The following is a 19923-nucleotide window of genomic DNA, read 5'->3' as shown; positions in this document are numbered from 1 at the left end:
GAGGGGAGAGTGTTCTTGCACTCGGGTCCTGCTTGCGGGCTTCCCCCAGGCACCTGGTTGGCCACTGTGAGAACAGGATGCTGGACTAGATGGGCCACTGGCCTGATCCAGCAGGCTCTTCTTATGTTCTTATGTTCTTAAGATTGAATAGAGGCAGCAAAATGTTGCTTTTTTGCTGCCCGTACTGCCACTAAATATAACTTAGTATAGGCACTTGCCAGTGCAAAGTTGCATCCATCAGGAGTTCGTCTCCATCTGCACTCAAGCCGTCTCCTATGCTGTTTCATTGCTCTCAGCTCCGGAGTATACTATGCAGCTGTATGAGCTCTACCCAGGAGAGGGCGCTCAGGAGCGATCATGTCAACTGCCCGGGTCACTTCAGTGTGCCACAGTTCGACCAGGCATACCCCGCTTAACGTTGCTTTACTTAACGTTGCCTCGCTATAACGTACATGCTCCATACGTCCCCATACCCTGCTTAACGTTCGCACGCTTTGCAATAACGTACATTTTATTGGCATGACGCTGCTGCCATCTAGTGGTGATTGCGTGCAGTACAAGTGAAGACAATTGCTTCACTTAAAGTTTATTTTCGCTTAAAGTATGCTCTCCAGTCCCATTGCAAACGTTAAAGCGGGGTATGCCTGTACTTGTGAAACAGTTTCACTTTTTAATTAGATAACTTTCCTGGCCACACAGTTTTACTAGCAAATGCATACTTTTGCAGTTGCAATATTTTCCAATGCAAATTTGTTGGTATGGTTTCTATATTGGCAGTGTAAGGCCCTGCTTTGTACATGTTTTTTAAATCAGCTTTACCTCAGAAAGTTGTGTGTTGAGCTGTTACACAGCGGCAAGAAGGAAAAAGAGAAAAGTTTCATATGGTTCTCACACCACAGTGTCTGGTAATAAAGGATAAAAGGCCTTTAAAATATTGAGGAACCCCAACTTTCTGACAATATTCTATTAAATAGTACTGACTTTGCATGTGTATTATATTAGGTCTCCTGCTGGAACGTTTTTTATATAAGTGAATTTGTTTCAACAATCTGTAGGGTTGTGTCTTTAGCCATTATTAACAGCTGTTGATGGACAAAGTCCATTCAAATCAGGATACACATTCCATATTTTTAATAACACCTGTCTTTTGCTCAGGGCCAGCAGTTCATAAGCACCAGTACAACAGCAACGCAGTGACAGATATTAACTTGGATAATGTTTGTAAGAAGGGAAATACCCTTTTGTGGGATCTGGTCCAGGATGAAGATGCAGTAAGTTAAATATCACACAAGACTATTTGCCAAAGAAAATGTAATAATAATTGTCAATAACTTTTCTCTTACTTATTCTAGATTCATCTCTCTGAAGGTTTGATAAATGAAGCAGAGAAGCTTCTTTGTTCGTTAGTATGTTGGTTTACTGATAGACAGATTCGAATGAGATTCATTGAAGGCTGCCTAGAAAATTTAGCAAATAACAGGTAAATGAGCTTGACCTGCACTTCAGTGTGTCAGCACTGATCGGTTTTTGTTTGTTTGTTAAATCTCTAAAATCTGCTTTATCTAAAATCACGTTTGTTTACGTGTTCATAATCTACACTGTCCTAAGAATATATCAAGGTGGAATACAACATATAAGAATAAAATTCAAACTGCAAAGTTCTGTATAAACAAGATTAGTTTTCAAAAGACAGCAGAAAGAAGAGACTTAGAGAGTCCCTGCCAAACTTCTACTGGTAGGGAGTTCTGCATGGCAGGGCCTGCCACATTGAAGGCTCAGCCCCAGGTGAAGGCCAACCAAACCTTAGGGGCATGGAGAACCACCAAAAGCCACCCCATCAGAAGACCTCAGTGATCGAGGTGGAGCATAAGGTATGAAACAGGCCTTAAGGTACTTTGGACCCATGTTGTTTGAGCTGCATTGAGCAGGGGGTTGGACTCGATGGCCTTGTAGGCCCCTTCCAACTCTACCATTCTATGATTCTATGTTTAGGGCTTTGTGAATTAACACAAGTACCTTGCGCCTGGCCTGGTAGCAATTTGGCAACCAGTGCAGCTCTCTCAGATGCGGAGTGACATGTTGCCAGTTACCTGCTCCTGGAAGCAGCCTGGTCGCTGCATTCAGCACTAGTTGAAGCCTCCGAACTAGGTATAAGGGCAGCCCCACATAAAGCACAATACAGTAATCAAGTCTTAAGGTTACTAGTGCATGGACCACTGTGGTCAGGCTGGCGCAGTCCAGGAATAGCCAGAGCTGCTAAGAAGCACTTCTGGCCACAGAGGTCACTTAAGCCTCTTAAGTGCAGGTGGGTCAAGGACTACCCCCAAACTGCATACTTGCTTCATCAGAGGGAGTGCAACGCTATCCAGAACAGGCAGTTGACCTATCTCTCAAACACAGGAACCACCCTCTCACAAGGCCTCAGTCTTTGGAAGATTCAAGCACAGTTTATTGACCCTCATCTAGTCTACCACTGCATCCAGGCACTGGTCCTGGGCTTGCACAGTCTCTCCTGACTCAGAAGTAATGGAGAAATGGAGTTCTCAAAAAATAGTTTGAAAAACAGCTTCTCAATTCAGATTACATTAATTTGCTTCAGTGAGTATGTGGATAGTGACCACAAAGTCAGTGTCATGGGCCCTGCGGAGCACTACTGGAGTGATCTGGAAGGGGAAGAGGAGAACTGGGACCCAGGAGAGGGACCCAGTGGGTTGCAATGGCGAGAGGCTGAAACAGGAGTAGGCTTTGGCTTTTTAGACAATGATAGCACCACCCCCTTAGTCCCAGTTCCTCCTGAAGAGCTGGTGCTGTCAGACAGTGAGGAGGCTTCTGATCCTCCACTTCACCTCCACTCGTCACCCCCACTGCCGTGCCCGCTAAGGGAGAGGGAATCAGAGGCTGGAGCTGAGGCAGTGTCTCAGAAAGACCTGCCTCTGCTCCCATCACTGAAAACATGGCAGCTGATCCACAGATGTATGAAATTAACATTCACTCATCACCCAGTTCGTAGAAGTGCCCACTTATTAGCCCATCCCTCTCAGAGACACCTTCCTCATGCAAATAGAGAGAGCCCACCCTAAACCTTCTTAAAAGGTTTGAAGGGTTGTGTCTAGTTGCTGCAATAACGTCTTAGCTTGAGGAGTCATGCTTTGTACTGCTGTGTATTGATGCAGAATCCTATGTAACACCACCATACCTTTCGCTACTGTTCTCCCTCCAGTCCAGCTAACCTGAGCAAAAAGCAACAAAAATGTTGTCAAAAGGTCCCTATCTCCAGTGAAGTCTAATTCCCATTAGAAGAGCAAAAATGAAGATGAGGAAAAACCAAAAATAGAATTGAAAAATCTGGTATCTATGAGGGTTGTCCCAGAAGGGAGTGTATATCTTCTCTTGACAACCTGATAAGAAAATACCTTAGGATAAAGTTTAACAGATAAACTCTGATAAAGCCAGTGTGCCTTCAGGGAAGATACTGTTGAGAGAGTGGGGTGAAGAAAAAGGTAATGTCAGCGAAAGGTTAAAGAAAGAGATAGGGATCAAAAAGTTAAGTAAGTAGCCCTTCTTTGTGTGTCCCTAATATAAATATTATGATGAGATACACGTGGCGCCTTCTTTGTTATCTTTTCGGCGCCAGGTAAAAACCTACCTCTTCGCCCAGGCATTTTAAGCTTAAATTTAATTTTATTTTAAATTTAACTGTAATTGTATTTTTATTTTAATTTGTATTCTAATTTTGTTTTTAAATATGTTTTATATTGTATGCTGTACTCCACACTTGTTGGTTTTTAAATGTGGTTTTATCTTGCTGTACACCACCCTGAGAGCTCGTTGCTATAGGGCGGTTTAAAAGCGTAATTAAATAAATAAATAAATAAATAAAATTCCTGTCATTTCAAATCTTTTCCCACACTCTGGCTGCCTCTAGTTATACCTTTGAATACTCATTCAAAACTATGCATTCAATATGTGTTTAATTATGTCTTAACTTTTGTATAATTAATCTTATTTTAATTGATGATATGTGGTTTTAATTGTATGTTACTGGTTTTGTTTGTTGTAAACCGCCCAGAGAGCTTCGGCTATGGGGCGGTATATAAATTTAATAAATAAATAAATAGTCCATCATTAATTTATTACCACAATCCCCAAAATTTGGATTGTTTCTTCTCTTCCTCCTCATTGTGCCCTAAGAACCTTCAGCTTTCTTATCACAACTTGGTTGTATTATTGTTGAGATCAAGAGGAATACTGGTGCCTCCTGGCCTCTTTACCACTAGGGGAAGACTGTACCTCCATCATGTCTTACCCCACAGAGCTACCCTTCTCAAGCCAGTTGCCCAAAGTGAAGACTTGTACCTTGAAACAGGGAAAATAAGTTGTTTGAGACAAGTATTTGTAAAAAGGGGCGGGGTCACTTAATTTTCTAAGGGTCCCTTCGGCACTGTTATTATACCTGTTTTCCTCATCCAGATGCCCCATTGTCATATAGGGCCTGTTTCTGTGTTTATCTCGAAGTATTATGGCAGGAGGAGTGACCCCTTGCGCTCAAGAATGTTTGGCCAGTATCTTTTTAGCTTTCATGGCCTTTAGCTTAGGCCTGGTGGATCAATATGGCTTCTGATACCAAACTTTGGTTCAGACAGTGATTAGGTGTGCTTGTTCTGTACAGCAATCCAGAACCCCAAAAATAGTTCCAAAGAGGACATAAGTAACATCTGTTATCTAAAATTTAGAGAAGGATTTGGGTGCCATATCTGGTCCTCTGGGCTTGCAGTCTGTTCCCCATCTGCCTCATAGAATCATAAAGTTATAGAATAGCAGAGTTGGAAGGGGCCTATAAGGCCATCGAGTCCAGCCCCCTGCTCAGTGCAAGAATCCAACTTAAAGCATACCTGACAGGTGGCTGTCCAGCCACCTCTTGAATGCCTCCAGCATTGGAGAGCCCGCCACCTCCCTAGGTAATTGGTTTCATTGTCATACCGCTCTAATGATTAGGAAGTTTTTCCTGATGTACAGTTGAAATCTGGCTTCCCGTAACTTTAGCTTACTATTCTATGTCCTGCACTCTGGGACAGTCGAGAAGAGGTCCTGGCTCTCCTCTGTTTAACAACCTTTCAAGTACTTGAAGAATGTCATCCTGTCACCCCTCAGTCTTCTCTTCTCAAGGCTAAACATGCCCAGTTCTTTCGGTCTCTCACTGGGTTTTGTGACCATTCTCTAGTACCTGCCAATGGCTAGCACTCATGCCTGCCTTCTCATGGGGTTGTGGAACTCTAGAAGAGGGGAACAAAGTGCTGGGATGGGGTAGGTTTCATGAATTTGGGCACTGTGATGTCTCTGAAATGTCTGCCTCTCACCCACCCTTAGAGATGTGAAGGCCCAGGTGTGGGGGATGGCTGAAAAATTGGGGTGTGGGGATTTTTCCTGTTTCTTCCAAATCTTTTGGTTTTTTCCCTTGGGGAAAAACGGGGGGGGCACACACAGCTGTTTCCCCCAAATTTTCCTATTCCCCCCCAGCTCTTCATATATCTACCGACACTGCTCTGCCCACACTGTTGCCCTGTGTGAAATTGGAATACACCTCAAAGTCCTCTTTGCCATTTTAAAGAGACATGCACTGCCTTTGTGACGGTCAGTTGCCTTATGTGGAGTGAGAATATGCTCCCGAGTCTTCTGGGATAGTGCATAATATTCCCAACTTGATGGTTCGCACACCCTTTCTCCCGCCTCTCACTCATTTTAACCTCAAGACTTAGTCTGTGTTATTTCTCCATTCTTTCATTCCCTTCTTGCCATCCACCAACTCTATTCATACCAAAAAGCACCCCTCCATTGCAAAAACAAAATAATGGGGGAAGGGAAATGCTTGCAAGTTAAATTCATGCAGATCTCTTTTTTTTTTCAATTAATTTTTATTCAGATTTTCAAAACCAAAACAATACAAAAAGAAAAAAACATAAATCAATAACTAATACAATATAAAAATAAAAATATTGACTTCCGGTTTGTCGTAGTTCAGCTATAAATCTATAATATATAACAAGCCTGTCTCTTAATAGATTATAAAATCACCTTCCTCCAGCGGTTATCTTAATTGGTTTCAAATCTCATTAACATCATATCATTTTATTCTTCCACAAAAAGTCAAAGAGAAGTTTCCAATCTTTGAGATATATGTCCATCAATTTTTTTTCTAGATAAACATGTCAATTAATCCAACTCATCAAGTCTACTGAGTCCAGTAATTTCAAATCGCTCTTCTTCCATTATCCATATTGGTTCCATCTTTACACACCCAATAATCTTGCTGTCATAGTCATATAATAAGAGTCTGATAGGAATTTCCTTTATCACAGATATTTCCTTGCCATCAATTCCGAACGTATCACTGAAGTATTGTTGCAAAGCTGCATCTCTGTTCCTCTTTTTTACATGATACACTAGCACATCTCTTGAAGATTTTTCCATTGACACAAAACAGGGATTAATTCTGTTAACTTTCTCCATTTCAAGTTCCATCAAATCCTTCCAATCCAGGAATTTTTTTGAACCGATAATATCTTTATCTCCAATCTCTTCAATTCCTTCAGGGACAGCGCTGATTTCCAAACCATAATATTTGTCTCCAGGATCCATCACAGCCAGGAAATCCAAATCTTTTTCCATGTCCATATTTAATCCAATCTCCATAGTTTGAACCTTGCCTTTAATTTCTCTTTCATCCTTTTTTGGTTTTCCAGATCTATCTTTATTCTCCTTTCTCATAGAATCCTGAATTTCTTTCAGCTCCTGTCTCATTTCGTCAAATTCAATTCTCCACGCTTGTCTATTATTTCTCAATTCTTGTTTTATTGACTTAATCCCATTCATTATTTTCTGAAACATGTCTAAAGATAAAGTCCCTTCTTGTACATCCATGATCTTCTTAATTGTCATTCTTAAAGCCAAAGGAACTAAACTCCTTCAATGTTCAATGTCCCAAGCAAAAAGCAGTTTATTTCTTTATCCAGTTATAAAGGAGTTAATCTTTCAAACCAACTGGCGTCACGCTCTAGACAGCCCTTATCTCTTATATGCCCAGACGTGCAAAAACAACTTTAGTTCACAGCGTCCTAATGACTAGTAGCAAAGAGAATGAGCAGATTCGTCAAAAAAGAAAAAGTAGATCAGAAAAAATAGTCCCAGACATATATTACACAAAAGTCTTATAAATCAAAAATATTTTTCTTTTCTCTTCCAATCAGAAACCCCTCATCCGTTGTAATCTTTACAATGCCATTTTCCATGTCAGCTTTTTGCAATAGGAAAGAGATAGGCTATTTTTATTTTCCTCCCCCTTAGTTCCGTGAGTAAAAAAGAAGGAAAGTTTTGGCTCACCCAGGTTTTCTTAATTGCTGATCCTTTGACAAATCTCTTTAGCTGTATAGATAAGAAAGTGATAAGCATAGACAGGAGGATGCTTGCCTGTTAGTCCGTTTTTTTAAAAAAGGGGAAAAAAGCGGGTCACTTAATCAGCTGAGCTAGCTAAAAATCCTTGCTCCATCCGAGCTGCTGGAAGACCTTCTTTCACAGACGATTCTGACGAATTCCAGTCTCCCACAACCACAACAAAGCTGTGTGGGAAATCTCACGTTTCTTCCTTATCCGGAAGAAATTATCCCCAGTCAAAAAAGACCCTTCTGACTGGATTTAAGGCTGAAAAAGTTTCATCCAAGACGGGAGCCCGTCTCAGAGCTGCACAGGCGGAGGGATCCTCCTGGGAAGTCCCATGCAGATCTCTTTTAATTTGCGCACTCAATTTGGTGTATAAAATTTTGTGGGGAAAATTCAAGTCTGAACTGACTACATAAATGGGGATAGTTTCAGCTATAAGAGAGCCAGTGTGGCATCGTGTTGGACTACGACCTGGGAGACCCGGGTTCTAATCCCCACACAGCCATGAAGCTCACTGGGTGACCTTGGGCCAGTCACTGCCTCAGAGGAAGGCATTGGTAAGCCCCCTCTGAATACTGGTTTCGATGAAAACTCTATTCATGGGGTTGCCATAAGTTGGGATCGACTTGAAGGCAGTCCATTTCCATTTTTTATTCAGTTTCAGCTATTTTCCTGATTGCCAGTGTCCTTTTTTAAGCTGCTCTAGTTACAGAAATGACCGCAGCTTGTCCACATTTAACCTTTTGTTATTGAGCTACAAGCTGCTGATATATAAGGAACCTAACATCTTACAGATGTTTTGTACTCTCCCAGGGTCCCTTCCCATGAATTTTTTAACAGTTCCAAAGGTCTCCTCACTTTTCTAGCAAACATCAGTTCAAAGGGTGAGAAGCCTGTTGACTCCTGAGGGACTTCTCTGTATGCAAATAAGAAGCACCCCAAACGTTCATCCCAGTCTTGTGGGTGATCTTGAACATAACTTCTTATCATGCCCTTCAGAACCCCATTGAATCTCTCAGTTAACCCATTAGTTGCTGGATGGTAAGTAGTTGTCTTTAAATGTTTTAGACCACAACACTTCCACATACATTGCATCACTTCTCCCATGAATACACTGCCTTGATCCGTCAACACTTCATGAGGAAAACCCAGTCTCATAAAGATTTTTAATAAAGCCTCTGCCACTACAGGGGCTTCCACGGATCTTAGTGCTTCAGCGTCTGGGTATCTGGTGGCAAAATCCACCACCACCAATAGATATTTCTTGCCATGCCTTGTGGGTTTGGAAAAAGGGCCCACCAAATCTATTCCCACTCTATAAAAGGGTTGTCCTATCATAGGAAGGGGCTTCAATGGTGCTTTTGTCTTTACTCCACTTTTCCCCACCTTTTGGCATATGTCACAAGATAAACAATATTGTTTTACGTCTTTAGAAATATTTGGCCAATAATAGTGTGCAGCCAATCTTTTCTTGGTCTTCTTTATTCCAAGATGCCCTGCACATGGGACATCATGGGCTACCTCTAGCAATCTGGCTCTGTATTTGCTAGGTACCATCAATTGTTTCACTGGTTCACATTCATTCTCTCTCTCAGCAGGCATCCACAGTCTATATAAAATCCCATTCTCACACACAATTTGATTCCTCAGATTGTCAGTAAAGGGAATCTTTTGTGTAAGGGCTTGGTCCTTCATTTGCTTCAAACTTGCATCCTTATCCAGCTCTTCCCTGAACTGCTCTGCCTCTTCACTAGAGACCATTCGATACAGTTTGTCTCTTTTAGCAGGCCTGCCAGGGGTTGCTATGGCGACCTTAGGCTCGATAACAGGTTCCACCCTGTTTTCTTCGGCCTCTGTTAACATGGTTTCTGTTGCTTTGCCAAGTTGTTGTCTGGTTACCACATATATTTTTCCTTGTGCCCCCATAACATCTCTTCCCAGTGTCACTGGTTCTTCTTGTTGGGCATTAATACCTACTTTACATATTTCCTCCTTTCCTCTCCACTTTAATTTTATCAGGGCCATGGGTATGGTTTCTGGTTCACCCCTTACTCCTTGGATTGTCACCGTTTCCTAAGGTAATATTTCCTCAGATTTTATCAAATCTGGCCTCAGTAACGTCTGAGCGGCACCAGTATCAAGCAATGCCCAATAATTTGCCCCTTGCACACTCACTTCTTCCCTCATACTCGAATCAAAGTCTTTTACATTTGTCCAGTTTATCTGGCAGAACTGAACCTTCTTCGTTTCTAACTCCCTTGGTTCTGTTTTCACTGCCCTTCCCTGAGCAGGATTACCAGTGGGGTTGGCAACCTCACATTGAAAATGTAGGTGCCCCGGTCTACCACATTTATAACATAATTTCTCCTCCATTTTAGGGTACACAGATCCACTCTGGGGTGTCCTGTGCCCTTCAGACTTTATTGGAGGACTCACTCACTGTGGTACCACATCCTTTCTGCCACCATTATATGGTCTGGGTTTAAACTCTCTTGATGTTTTCGCCACCCAGCCAGTTCTATTGGAGGCAAAGTGATCTGCCAACTCCGCGGCCTCTTGAACAGATGTAGGGGAACAGTCTTTGACAAGGAGCCTTATTTCTGGTGGTAACTGATGGTATAATTGATCCAGTATCATGAGGCTTTTCACCTCTTCCACTGACTGAGCTTTGGCACTTCCCATCCACTTTCCAAATATGTCCATCAATTTTGCTCCCAGTTCAACAAAAGACCTCCCTGCTTGGATCTGACAGTTTCGAAATAACTTCCTAAAGTAGTCAGGTCCCAGTCTGAATCTTTTGAATGGAGCAGGCCAACCCGCTGGTGGAGAGGAAGAGCATAGGCCCTGGTTGGCTGCAACAACCCCAGGCTCTGGTTCCTAGTGTTCAGCAAAGAACTCAGCAAATTCATGTGCGGCAGGAAAGATCCAGCATTCAAGATGGTTCCCAGGCTTATAAAATGTGGGTCCTAAGTGCCATCTTTGGGATCCCCTGGGAACCCACTTTTTTGGTGAGACTTTGGGGGGATTTGTGTTTGTTTGGGCCCTGGGTGAGAGCCAGGGTGCATTGGTGGAGTCCTGCGTGGGACCCAGGAGGTGGAGAGGGGAAGTGTGAAGGAATTTGTGTTGGTATTTATTTATTAATAATTTGTATCGTGTATGTATTTTTTGTATTATTGTTTTATTGTGCATTTTTGTAATACGTACTTGTTTTATTTCTCTGTACACCGCTTAGAGATCTTTTTATATATTAAGCGGTATAGAAATAGTCTAAATAAATAATAATAATAAATAAATAAAATAATTTTGTACACTGCCTCTTTAAACTCGGCATGTGTGACGGGCCTGTCTGAGGGGAAATACTGGTATACCTCTGCCAATTCCCCTTTGATCAGATTTGATAAATATTGCATATATTTATCCTCCGGTAGCCCCCACATCTGAGCTGCCTTTTCGAAGGTGTTGAGGTAAATCTGTGGGTCTTGTCCAGGTTCAAACACCGCAAAATCTTTTGGTGTAACCTTTATTTTGGTTTCATTTCTGTCCTTCCTTGTTTCATCAGAATGAAACTTCTCTCTTTCAAATTTTAACTTTTCCACCTGTATCTCAGCATCCAATGCTCGTTGCTTCTCCCTCTCCTCAAACCCCATTCTCATCCTTTCAGTATCCATTCTCATTCTCTCAATTTCCAACTCCCGCTGTTTTTCCTTCTCTACACCTTCCATCCTCAATCTCTCAGTTTCCAACTTTAACTTCTCTCTCAAATACTCTATATAAGCGGGATTGCTTGAGTACCCTTCTGGGTTCTCTTCTCTGACAGGTTGTTTTTGTTGAACGGATGCGAATGCTATCAATGCTACTCGCAATTCATCTACCCGTTTACCCTCGTGAGGTAAATTGAATGTTATGCACTTCTCCACCAGCTCCTCTCTTTTCATCTTTATATATTCAGTCATGTTTTTAGGAGTTCACTCGCACTTTGCCACACACACTCTTTGCCAGTCACTCTCACAAGTAATCTTTATTTGTTATTTCTTTTAGCCACACCACTTTTAGGGACTCTCTAGGGTTTGAATCCCACCGCTACAGCCACCACATGTGATGTCCTTCCCCTGGTTCTCCCTGTCAGGTTCCCACCTGCTTGTGGCTACTGCCTTTCACTAGGCACCACCAGGGATACCACCAGTCCGGACCGTCCTTTATATGGTTTCTCACTCCGCTCTAGCACAGATCTCACTAGATCCCCCTGCTAGGTGCACCACCAGTCACGTCCTATAACCAGTACTCCCAGAGACTTTGCCTGAGTCTCTCTCTAGCTGGTTACTTTTGTGACTGCGTGCTTATGCTGTTCCCAACCACCTTGTATCTTTATAGATAACGCATACAACTCTGGGTTGCTCTGGATACTTGAATTGTTATTATTCCTCCCTTCACCGCTGCCACCATTAGATACTGTTTCTGTTCAGCCTTGGTAATTACCTTGCCCTCCCTTCGGGTATGTATATCCCCCAGCCAAGGATCAGGCCTTTGGTAAACCGAATAAGTATTTATTAAATATCAGAAATAACAAGATTAGTTTTAGAATGTTTCACAAGCGTATGGTTTCATCTATTCCTGTTTTGTACTTGACTTATTATTAATCAGAACTCCAACTCCCTCTTTCTCCACACTCCTGACCTCCACCCTCAGAGACCTCTTTCTCCACACTCCCTACATCCACCACCAAACACCTTCTTCTCCACCCTACTAACATCCACCCAGATTTAACTGTCATTCTTCCATTTATACTCCCAGCCATTCAAACGCTCAGCCAATCATCCAGCATTCTACTGCTCATGTACTCCCCCCTCCTCTTTCACTCCACTTACCATATGTCTTCTATATAAACAGCACGTACCATATTTACACTATAAGCAGGAACATCACACCCCTCTGAATACTGCTTTCGATGAAAACCCTATTCATGGGGTTGCCATAAGTTGGGATCGACTTGAAGGCAGACCATTTCCATTTTTAATTCAGTTTCAGCTATTTTCCTGATTGCCAGTGTCCTTTTTTAAGCTGCTCTAGTTACAGAAATGACCGCAGCTTGTCCACATTTAACCTTTTGTTATTGAGCTACAAGCTGCTGATATATAAGGAAACTAACATCTTTTTTTTTGTCAGTTCTTGAGGAGCAGGCTGAAAACAAAGGAAGTCCCCCCCTCTCTCCCTCCCTCTCTCTCTCTGTCACACACTCTTATATATTTATTTACTTCATATCCCACCCTTTCTCCCAAAGGATCCTGAGGTGGCAAACACACAACAATAAAACATCAAAAACTAAAACGGTGATGATGATGATTTATATCCTTCACCTTCCACCAAAGGAGCCCAGGGCAGCAAATATATCAGTACTAAAACAATACAATCAAAACTTGTAAAAACAGTTAAAAATCGCCTTCTAAAATAAATTAAAACCAGCATTCTCAAAAAAGTTAAAAACATCTGAAAGCAATTACATCTCCTCCAGTCCTCCATGGTGTCAAGGAGACATAAAGGACTCATTTCCATATTCCATAGAAAGAGCTAAGAAAAAGGAGGAGTGGGGAAACCAAGACTCAATGAATAGTATATGAAATTTAATCATTTTTCTCTGTCAGTTTCCTCTGTTATCAGTGTTGCTCTGTAGCTTCTCCCAGCCCTTTGAGACCAAGCTAAGAGAAATACTGTAGATCCACTAACTATGCTAAGAAGAACAAGCCCACAAGCAAAGAAGGCAATGAATCGTTCTTCCTTCCCTTTGTCAATGGTAGTGCCTCCTAGAGGCAGAAATGCATCTTTCTTGCTTTTGAGAATTGTGGTATCTGTGTACAATTTAGGACTTGCTTTTTCTCAGTTAACAGGACTCGTAATAGTGTACATAATCTTATTTGAAAGTCTTCCTGTTACCTAGTTTTCACAAATCATTTTTGGTGAGTAAATATATGAACACCTTGTCTTAAAACATTTTATTTAGCATTCTAAAAGAAAATATTTTCTTATCCAAAATTTTTCAGAAAAACAAAACTCTACCTGTAAGGCTGGTCATTATTTCGGGGGGGGGGGGAATAAAGTGTTCCCTGTTCATTCATGAATTATGCAAGAGCAGATTTTCTGTAAATGTGCCTGCATGATAACATTTTAATTTAGAGTCCATAAATCTTTGAAAACATTTTGCCTGTGATTCAAGTTGTTAATTTATGTCCAGTCATTTCTTCTTTCTCTTCTTAGATCAGTGGTAGTTTCTCTTCGTCTTCTTCCAAAGTTATTTGGTACCTTTCAACAATTTGGGAGCAGTTATGATACACATTGGATAACGATGTAAGTACAATATGCTCCGTCAGGGCAGAAGAGGGTGACTGATTGTTGAGGGACTTGTGTTCTGATACTGGCTCCTCCCCATCTAGCTTTACTTCTTCAAATGTAGAACACAAATGATTGTGCCCATCATGTCCTGAAATGTTAGGGCCATTTATAATATTCTAACATTTCCTTTCCCTTAGCTATCCTTTCCAGTCCCTTGATAGTTTGTTTTTTTAGAAACCCAAATAAAACAAATTTCCAGTCAATTGCTTTTCTTCCCATTCCTCTTTTTCTTTCTTTATTTATAAAAATACTTGTATACTCCAGTTTTATTACAAATTGCAGTGGTTACAACAATTAAATACAGTACAAATTAAAACAGATCACTAGCTGACTATTGCAGAGCATGTTTTCTTAATTGTCTGTGTAAGTGTCGGAAGGCAGAGCTGGGGTCCCAATCCCGGGGAGCTGGATCCCGGAGAGTTGGGAGAAGAGTATTTGGATGGATGGCAGAGGGAAGGGGGAGGAACTTCCCCCCTTTGGAGCGAAGACGAAACAGAGGAACTGCCAGTGATAAGGTCGCTTAGCGACGGGGAGCCTGAGCCCTCCTTGGACATTCTCACGCCTCCCCCTCTTTCAGGCTCAGAGCAAGAGGGGAAAGAGGGAGGGCTGCTCACAGCCGAAAAGCGGGGAGGCAGTTTACCATCAGCCCCTCCCCTATCCCCCATCCTGGAATCGGAAACTTCAGAAGAGGAGGGGGTGATGCTTTCCCCCTCACCGCGCACACGCAGACAGCTGAAAAGACAGGAGAGAAGGGGGGGAAGGCGGGCAGTACCTGAGGGGCAGTTAAGGAGGAGCGAAAGATTGCGCGCCCGTTTGGCCCCTTCTTAAAGAACAGGCGGGAAGAAGTCCCTTGCTCTGTCAACTTTCTCCCAATGCCGCAGGACCTGTATCCCTGTATTGCTTCATGAGAAAACGCAGTCTTTGTTTGGACATTACCCTAATAAAACACGAATTAACTACAGCCGTTGGTCTGGTTCCTGAGTCACATCCTGGGCCTGACAGTAAGCCTGCTGGTATTCTTCTGATATGATGCATTGCCAATTATCCATGCTCACAGATGTTGGGGTATAGTCAGATTAGTCATACTCAGAGTAGACCCTTTAAAATGAATGCCCAAGTCCATCCCTTCCTTTTAGTGTTAAATGAAACCTGGGTCTATTTAGGTTCTCTTTCCACCCCCACTTCCAGAAAAGCATCAGCCCAACCTGCAGATTAAAAGATTCCCCCCCATCCCAAAAAGCATAAGCCCAACTTGCAGATCATAAGATGGCTGCACCTGGAATAATATATCCTTGTGGCAGAGAGTGTGTCAACCAAAGGTATTGACGATGGCTTCTTGATTGGTCCTTCTGTGTTTTTAATAGGTTTGAATGTCTCCATGTTTTGATAGTGTTGTCTCAGGGTCAGTGGCTTCATGCAGTACAAAGGCAATATCCGAGGGTTAATGACTTTGCATGGAAAAGAGCTGCATCATGGATTTCTCCCGCATGCCTTTGGTCTTGTTATTACTTTTGAACCGCATGAAAGACCCACATTGCAGCACTTCCCACGGCATAAAAGTAACATCAGAAGCCTTAAACTTACCATTTGGGGCACAATGTCCTTTGAATGCCATATGTAAAGTAAATCAGTTTACTTTTCAGTTTGTCAGGAATATATTGAGAAGGAAAGGGAAACTTACAGTAATAGGGGAAAGGTTCACTCCAGTAAATTTATTTGCGTTCCTAAAAATAGTTTTTAACAAATATTTTTAGTACGTTTAGCAAATATTTCAGTATTCTTCTGTTTGAGATTCAGGTTCACAATTTCTGTTAATCACTTTCATTCCAAATTGCTGTTTTAAATTAAATTAAATTCAAATTGTGACAGTATGCCTGAAAATAATTATTAATAGAGATTAAAGCTGGTTTTAAGTGTCATTATCTCATGTTATTACTATTTCTTTGATATGGAGTTATTGTAATCAAGATAATTGTTTCCAAAACTTTAGTCAGGCATTCTTTCTTGTGTTCCTAAAAGTTGCTGGCTGGCCAGAAACAGACACAGCTGCATGCAGGAGTCTCATCTCTTTTGCCAAAGATGGTCAAATATTAATGCCAGACTTACCATTTCCCTGACAGGGCTATTTGTAATTTTAATTTATATTAAATTTGCTAATCCTTTTTAAATACTGGAAATGTGTAGATTTGACTTGAACGAGAAGGAGCAAGCTCTGATGAGGACAGGCAAAACAAACTAAGTTGTGCATAACTCTTCTTTCCCCTGATGTCCTGGGCAGTAATGGTTGGATGAATCGCTCTTCAATGAATTGTGGATAGTTGAGCGAGCTCCAGATTTCTGAGCTGAGAAATACTATAAGGAATCCTGGGAAGCCCAATAGTTACCTTTAGAAAAAGATTGCATTGTTTGTATGCATTTTTTCCTAACACATACTGATGTGACATAATAAGTGACTCTTAATTTGAAACAGGTGGGCTGAGAAAGAACTTAATATGATGAAGCTTTTCTTTGATAATTTGGTATACTACATTCAAGCTGTCAGGGAAGGACGTCATAAGCACGCATTGTAAGTATAATGTTGCAGAGCTCCTTCACGTGACCAAAATTTGCTTTTGATCAAACAGTTTATTCCTGCACCTGATTCATCAATGCCCATTCACTCTTTAATATCTCTCTTGACCCACATTATGGATTATGTAGATCCATTTCAATCGGGCTTCAGGCCTGGACATGGGACTGAAACAGCCTTGGTCGCCTTGGTGGATGATATGAGGGCATGGGATAGGGGCGAATGCACCTTCCTTGTCCTCCTTGATCTCTCAGCGGCTTTTGATACCGTTGACCACGCTATCCTCTTGGACCGCCTGAGGGGATTAGGTATAGGGGGCACTGTATGGCAGTGGTTCCATTCCTTCCTCTCCGGTAGGTACCAAAGAGTAGCATTGGAGGAGGAGGTTTTGGATCTGTGGCCTCTCACTCACCTGTGGGGTGCCACAGGGTTCTATCCTCTCCCCGATGCTATTTAACATCTATATAAAGCCGCTGGGGGCAATCATCAGGAGATTTGGGCTGCAGTGTCATCAGTATGCAGATGACACGCAGCTCTATCTCTCATTTAAATCTTCACCAAGGTTGGCTGTAGAAACCCTGTCCAAATGCCTGGAGTCGGTGAGAGGCTGGATGGGAAGGAATAAGCTGAAGCTGAATCCGGATAAAACCGAGGTACTATTTGTGGGAGATAAGAAAAGGTTGGGGGATATGGATCTGGTGCTCAATGGGGTACGTTTGCCCCTGAAAGACCAGGTCCGCAGCCTGGGGGTCATTGTGGACTCCCAGCTGTCCATGGAGGCTCAAGTCTCGGCTGTGAGCCGGATGGCGCTGTATCAACTCCATCTGATACGGAGGCTGCGCCCCTACCTTCCCACCCATCTACTGCCACCGGTGGTACATGCCCTGGTTACCTTTCGCCTAGACTACTGTAATGCGCTCTACGTGGGGTTACCTTTCAAAACGGTCCGGAAGCTGCAACTGGTACAGAATGCGGCGGCTCGTCTGATTAAAGGCAGCCGCCGGCAAGATCACATCACTCCTGTGTTGAAGGAGTTGCACTGGTTACCGGTTGCTTACCGAACCCAATTCAAGGTGTTGGTTCTGACCTTTAAAACCCTATACGGTTTTGGCCCAGTCTATCTGAAGGAGCGCCTCCAGCATCGCCAGGGTTGCCGCTCAACAAGATCAGCCTCAGAGGACCTTCTCTCGATCCCACTGGTAAAAACAGCAAGACTGGTGAGGACTAGAGAGAGGGCTTTCTCAATAGTGGCCCCCACCCTATGGAATTCTCTCCCAAATGATCTCCGTCATGCCCCCTCTGAGATGACTTTCTGCCGGACTTTGAAGACTTGGCTCTTCAGGAAAGCTTTTAGGATGGGTTAAGCTTTTATTGTTAGGTTTTTAAATTTTAATGTTTAATGTATCGTTTTTATCGTGTACGTCGCCCAGAGTGGCTGGTCAGCCAGCCAGATGGGCAACTAATAAATTGAATAATAAAATAATAAATAAATAAAATAAATTGTAAATGAAAAAGGTTTTTTTGGAGGGGGGGAAATCCCCATTTTGAGCTGAATGAGATTGCAATTGGCAAAGGAAAGTACATTAAAGCAATCTAAGTGTGTAAAAGCTTGTTTATACTTCAGTTCCAATCCCATCTCCATAACTGTCTTCCTGTCTCCAGCATGAAAAAAATATGGTTGGCTTAAATTATCTCTGCGTGCTGAGCTTTCTTGCACATCTGAGCACTGGGTGCTGAGTGAAAATATGTCATTGTTGGAGGGTTGTTTGTGGCAGGGGGGTTAAGATGAGCAGGGTTTGTGGTTGTGGGATACTGAGATGAATGGAGATGAAGAGCAGGTTCATGGGGAGCACTTGTGGGGAGGGAAAGAGAGTTGTCATGAGAGTGAGTGAAAAAGGATGGCCAAAAGTCTGTTCCAAAATAGGCCATGTTGACCTGATCTGAGAGGATGTGTGGATGGAATTTTAATGCGTGTGTTTGTTTTTACTAGCTTTGGATCAAACTACTCTAAATGTGCCAAGTGGGAATTTTTGACTTTGAACAGCAAAACATCCCCTCACTTTTGTAGTTTTAAAAGTGTTTTGACATGTTATTTTGGGGGCTGCTGTTATACTTGAGCATAAGACTCACTGGGCATGTAGAACTAATTGCACTGTAGAGCTAGCCACTTTTTTGAGTCCTGCCTCCTACCTATTAGTATTGTTGCCTTCCTAATGAACGAGATGGGCTACAAATGTAATAAATAGATCAATATTTTAAATATCTTCATAATTAATTTTTAAATTCAATTTTAACCCATTTGTTTCCAGTTGCAGATCTTGTTAGATTTGCTTCTACATTAACATTTTGTATCTTTAAATTGATCAAAGCTGCAGGGATTGCCAACTGGCACCCATGGGTGCCATGTTGTTGAAAGCCTTCGTTTGTGCGCATGGGTACCAAGTTGGTGACTTGTGATTTTGGGTTTTGTGGGGGATGGGGCAGGAATGGCTTTTATGAATGTATGTAGGGGTGCGGGTATGATTGAGAGGCATATTTGGGCAGAGAGAGAGAAACATGGTATAGTGTGAGTGAGGGAGTATGTATTAATGTATATTCTGAGCGAGGAAGAGATGCACTTGCATAGAGAGAGAGACGCGGGGGGAGGGAAGTGTGTATGCATGAAGGTGTCTGTGAGAGAGGGAAAGATGCATTTGAGCAGAGATACCATTATTATATGATCTCCTCAATTGGGACAAGCAGGACATAGCTGCCTTCCTACAGCAAGCATGAGATTGTCCAGGGTGGGGTGAGACAGCAGCAGTGACTGTAATTTTGTGTTTTGCCATGCCTCACAATACAGCCATTTTGTGCCATGCCACACTCCTGTGGGAGCCATTTTATGACTATGCCCACAGCACTTTCTCAAAATTCAAAATTTGTCCACTTGTCCAAAAAAGATGTCAACCCTTACCTACATGAAGGCTATTCTGAATGCTTTGGTGATGCACTGGCTTAGTTTTAGTTCAAATGATGCATTAAAAATATACAATTGAGAAATTAAAAGTCTTGGTGTGGTTGGTTGGTTGAGAGTTTTTAGGCCTCCTACAATTGTGACAAGTACTTTACTAATCCAAAAATAGGTTAAATTGACCCCATCATGTTATCTGGGATCTATAACAACTCCCAGTGTTAATTTTATGACAGAGTCTTTCAGACCCTTTATATCTTCTAATTCACTTTTCCATTCAACTCAAACCCTTCTGAAAATATGACTTAAAAAAAACCCCACTGAGTGGTTAGTCTTTTGTTGGTGTTATTGCTCTATCAACATAAAAGTAACTATTTGTAAATAAGAACATGGTGCAGTAATTTACACTCCAAATAAATAGGGCCTGATTTGATGCCAATCTCTAATAAGTGAAACCGTCAGTAAAATAAATTAAAAACAAGAACGTTAAAAATGCACAGAACAGGTGGAGGATGGGGTGGAGGATTGGAACATGACAATATGTGGCGTATGAAATGACGTGGGTAGAAGAAAATGTTTTAAACAT

The 19923-nt window shown here is 42.0% G+C and overlaps 1 protein-coding gene across 3 annotated transcripts in view; it reads left to right on the top strand.

Annotated features, from left to right (window-relative positions):
- The window catches only part of USP34 (ubiquitin specific peptidase 34), a 192519-nt gene that overhangs the window by 78876 nt on the left and 93720 nt on the right, over positions 1–19923 (top strand). For all 3 annotated transcript variants that reach the window (XM_061625788.1, XM_061625787.1, XM_061625789.1), the window contains 4 exons: positions 1156–1271; positions 1353–1480; positions 13684–13773; positions 16289–16384. In XM_061625788.1, the coding sequence (XP_061481772.1) occupies positions 1156–1271; positions 1353–1480; positions 13684–13773; positions 16289–16384 (430 nt within the window). The remainder of the gene's footprint in view (positions 1–1155; positions 1272–1352; positions 1481–13683; positions 13774–16288; positions 16385–19923) is intronic.

Source organism: Rhineura floridana, chromosome 4 (assembly GCF_030035675.1).
Source record: "Rhineura floridana isolate rRhiFlo1 chromosome 4, rRhiFlo1.hap2, whole genome shotgun sequence".
Classification (NCBI taxonomy): domain Eukaryota; kingdom Metazoa; phylum Chordata; class Lepidosauria; order Squamata; family Rhineuridae; genus Rhineura; species Rhineura floridana.
Note: the sequence above shows the minus strand (reverse complement) of the source record. Positions and strands in the feature narration are given on the sequence as shown.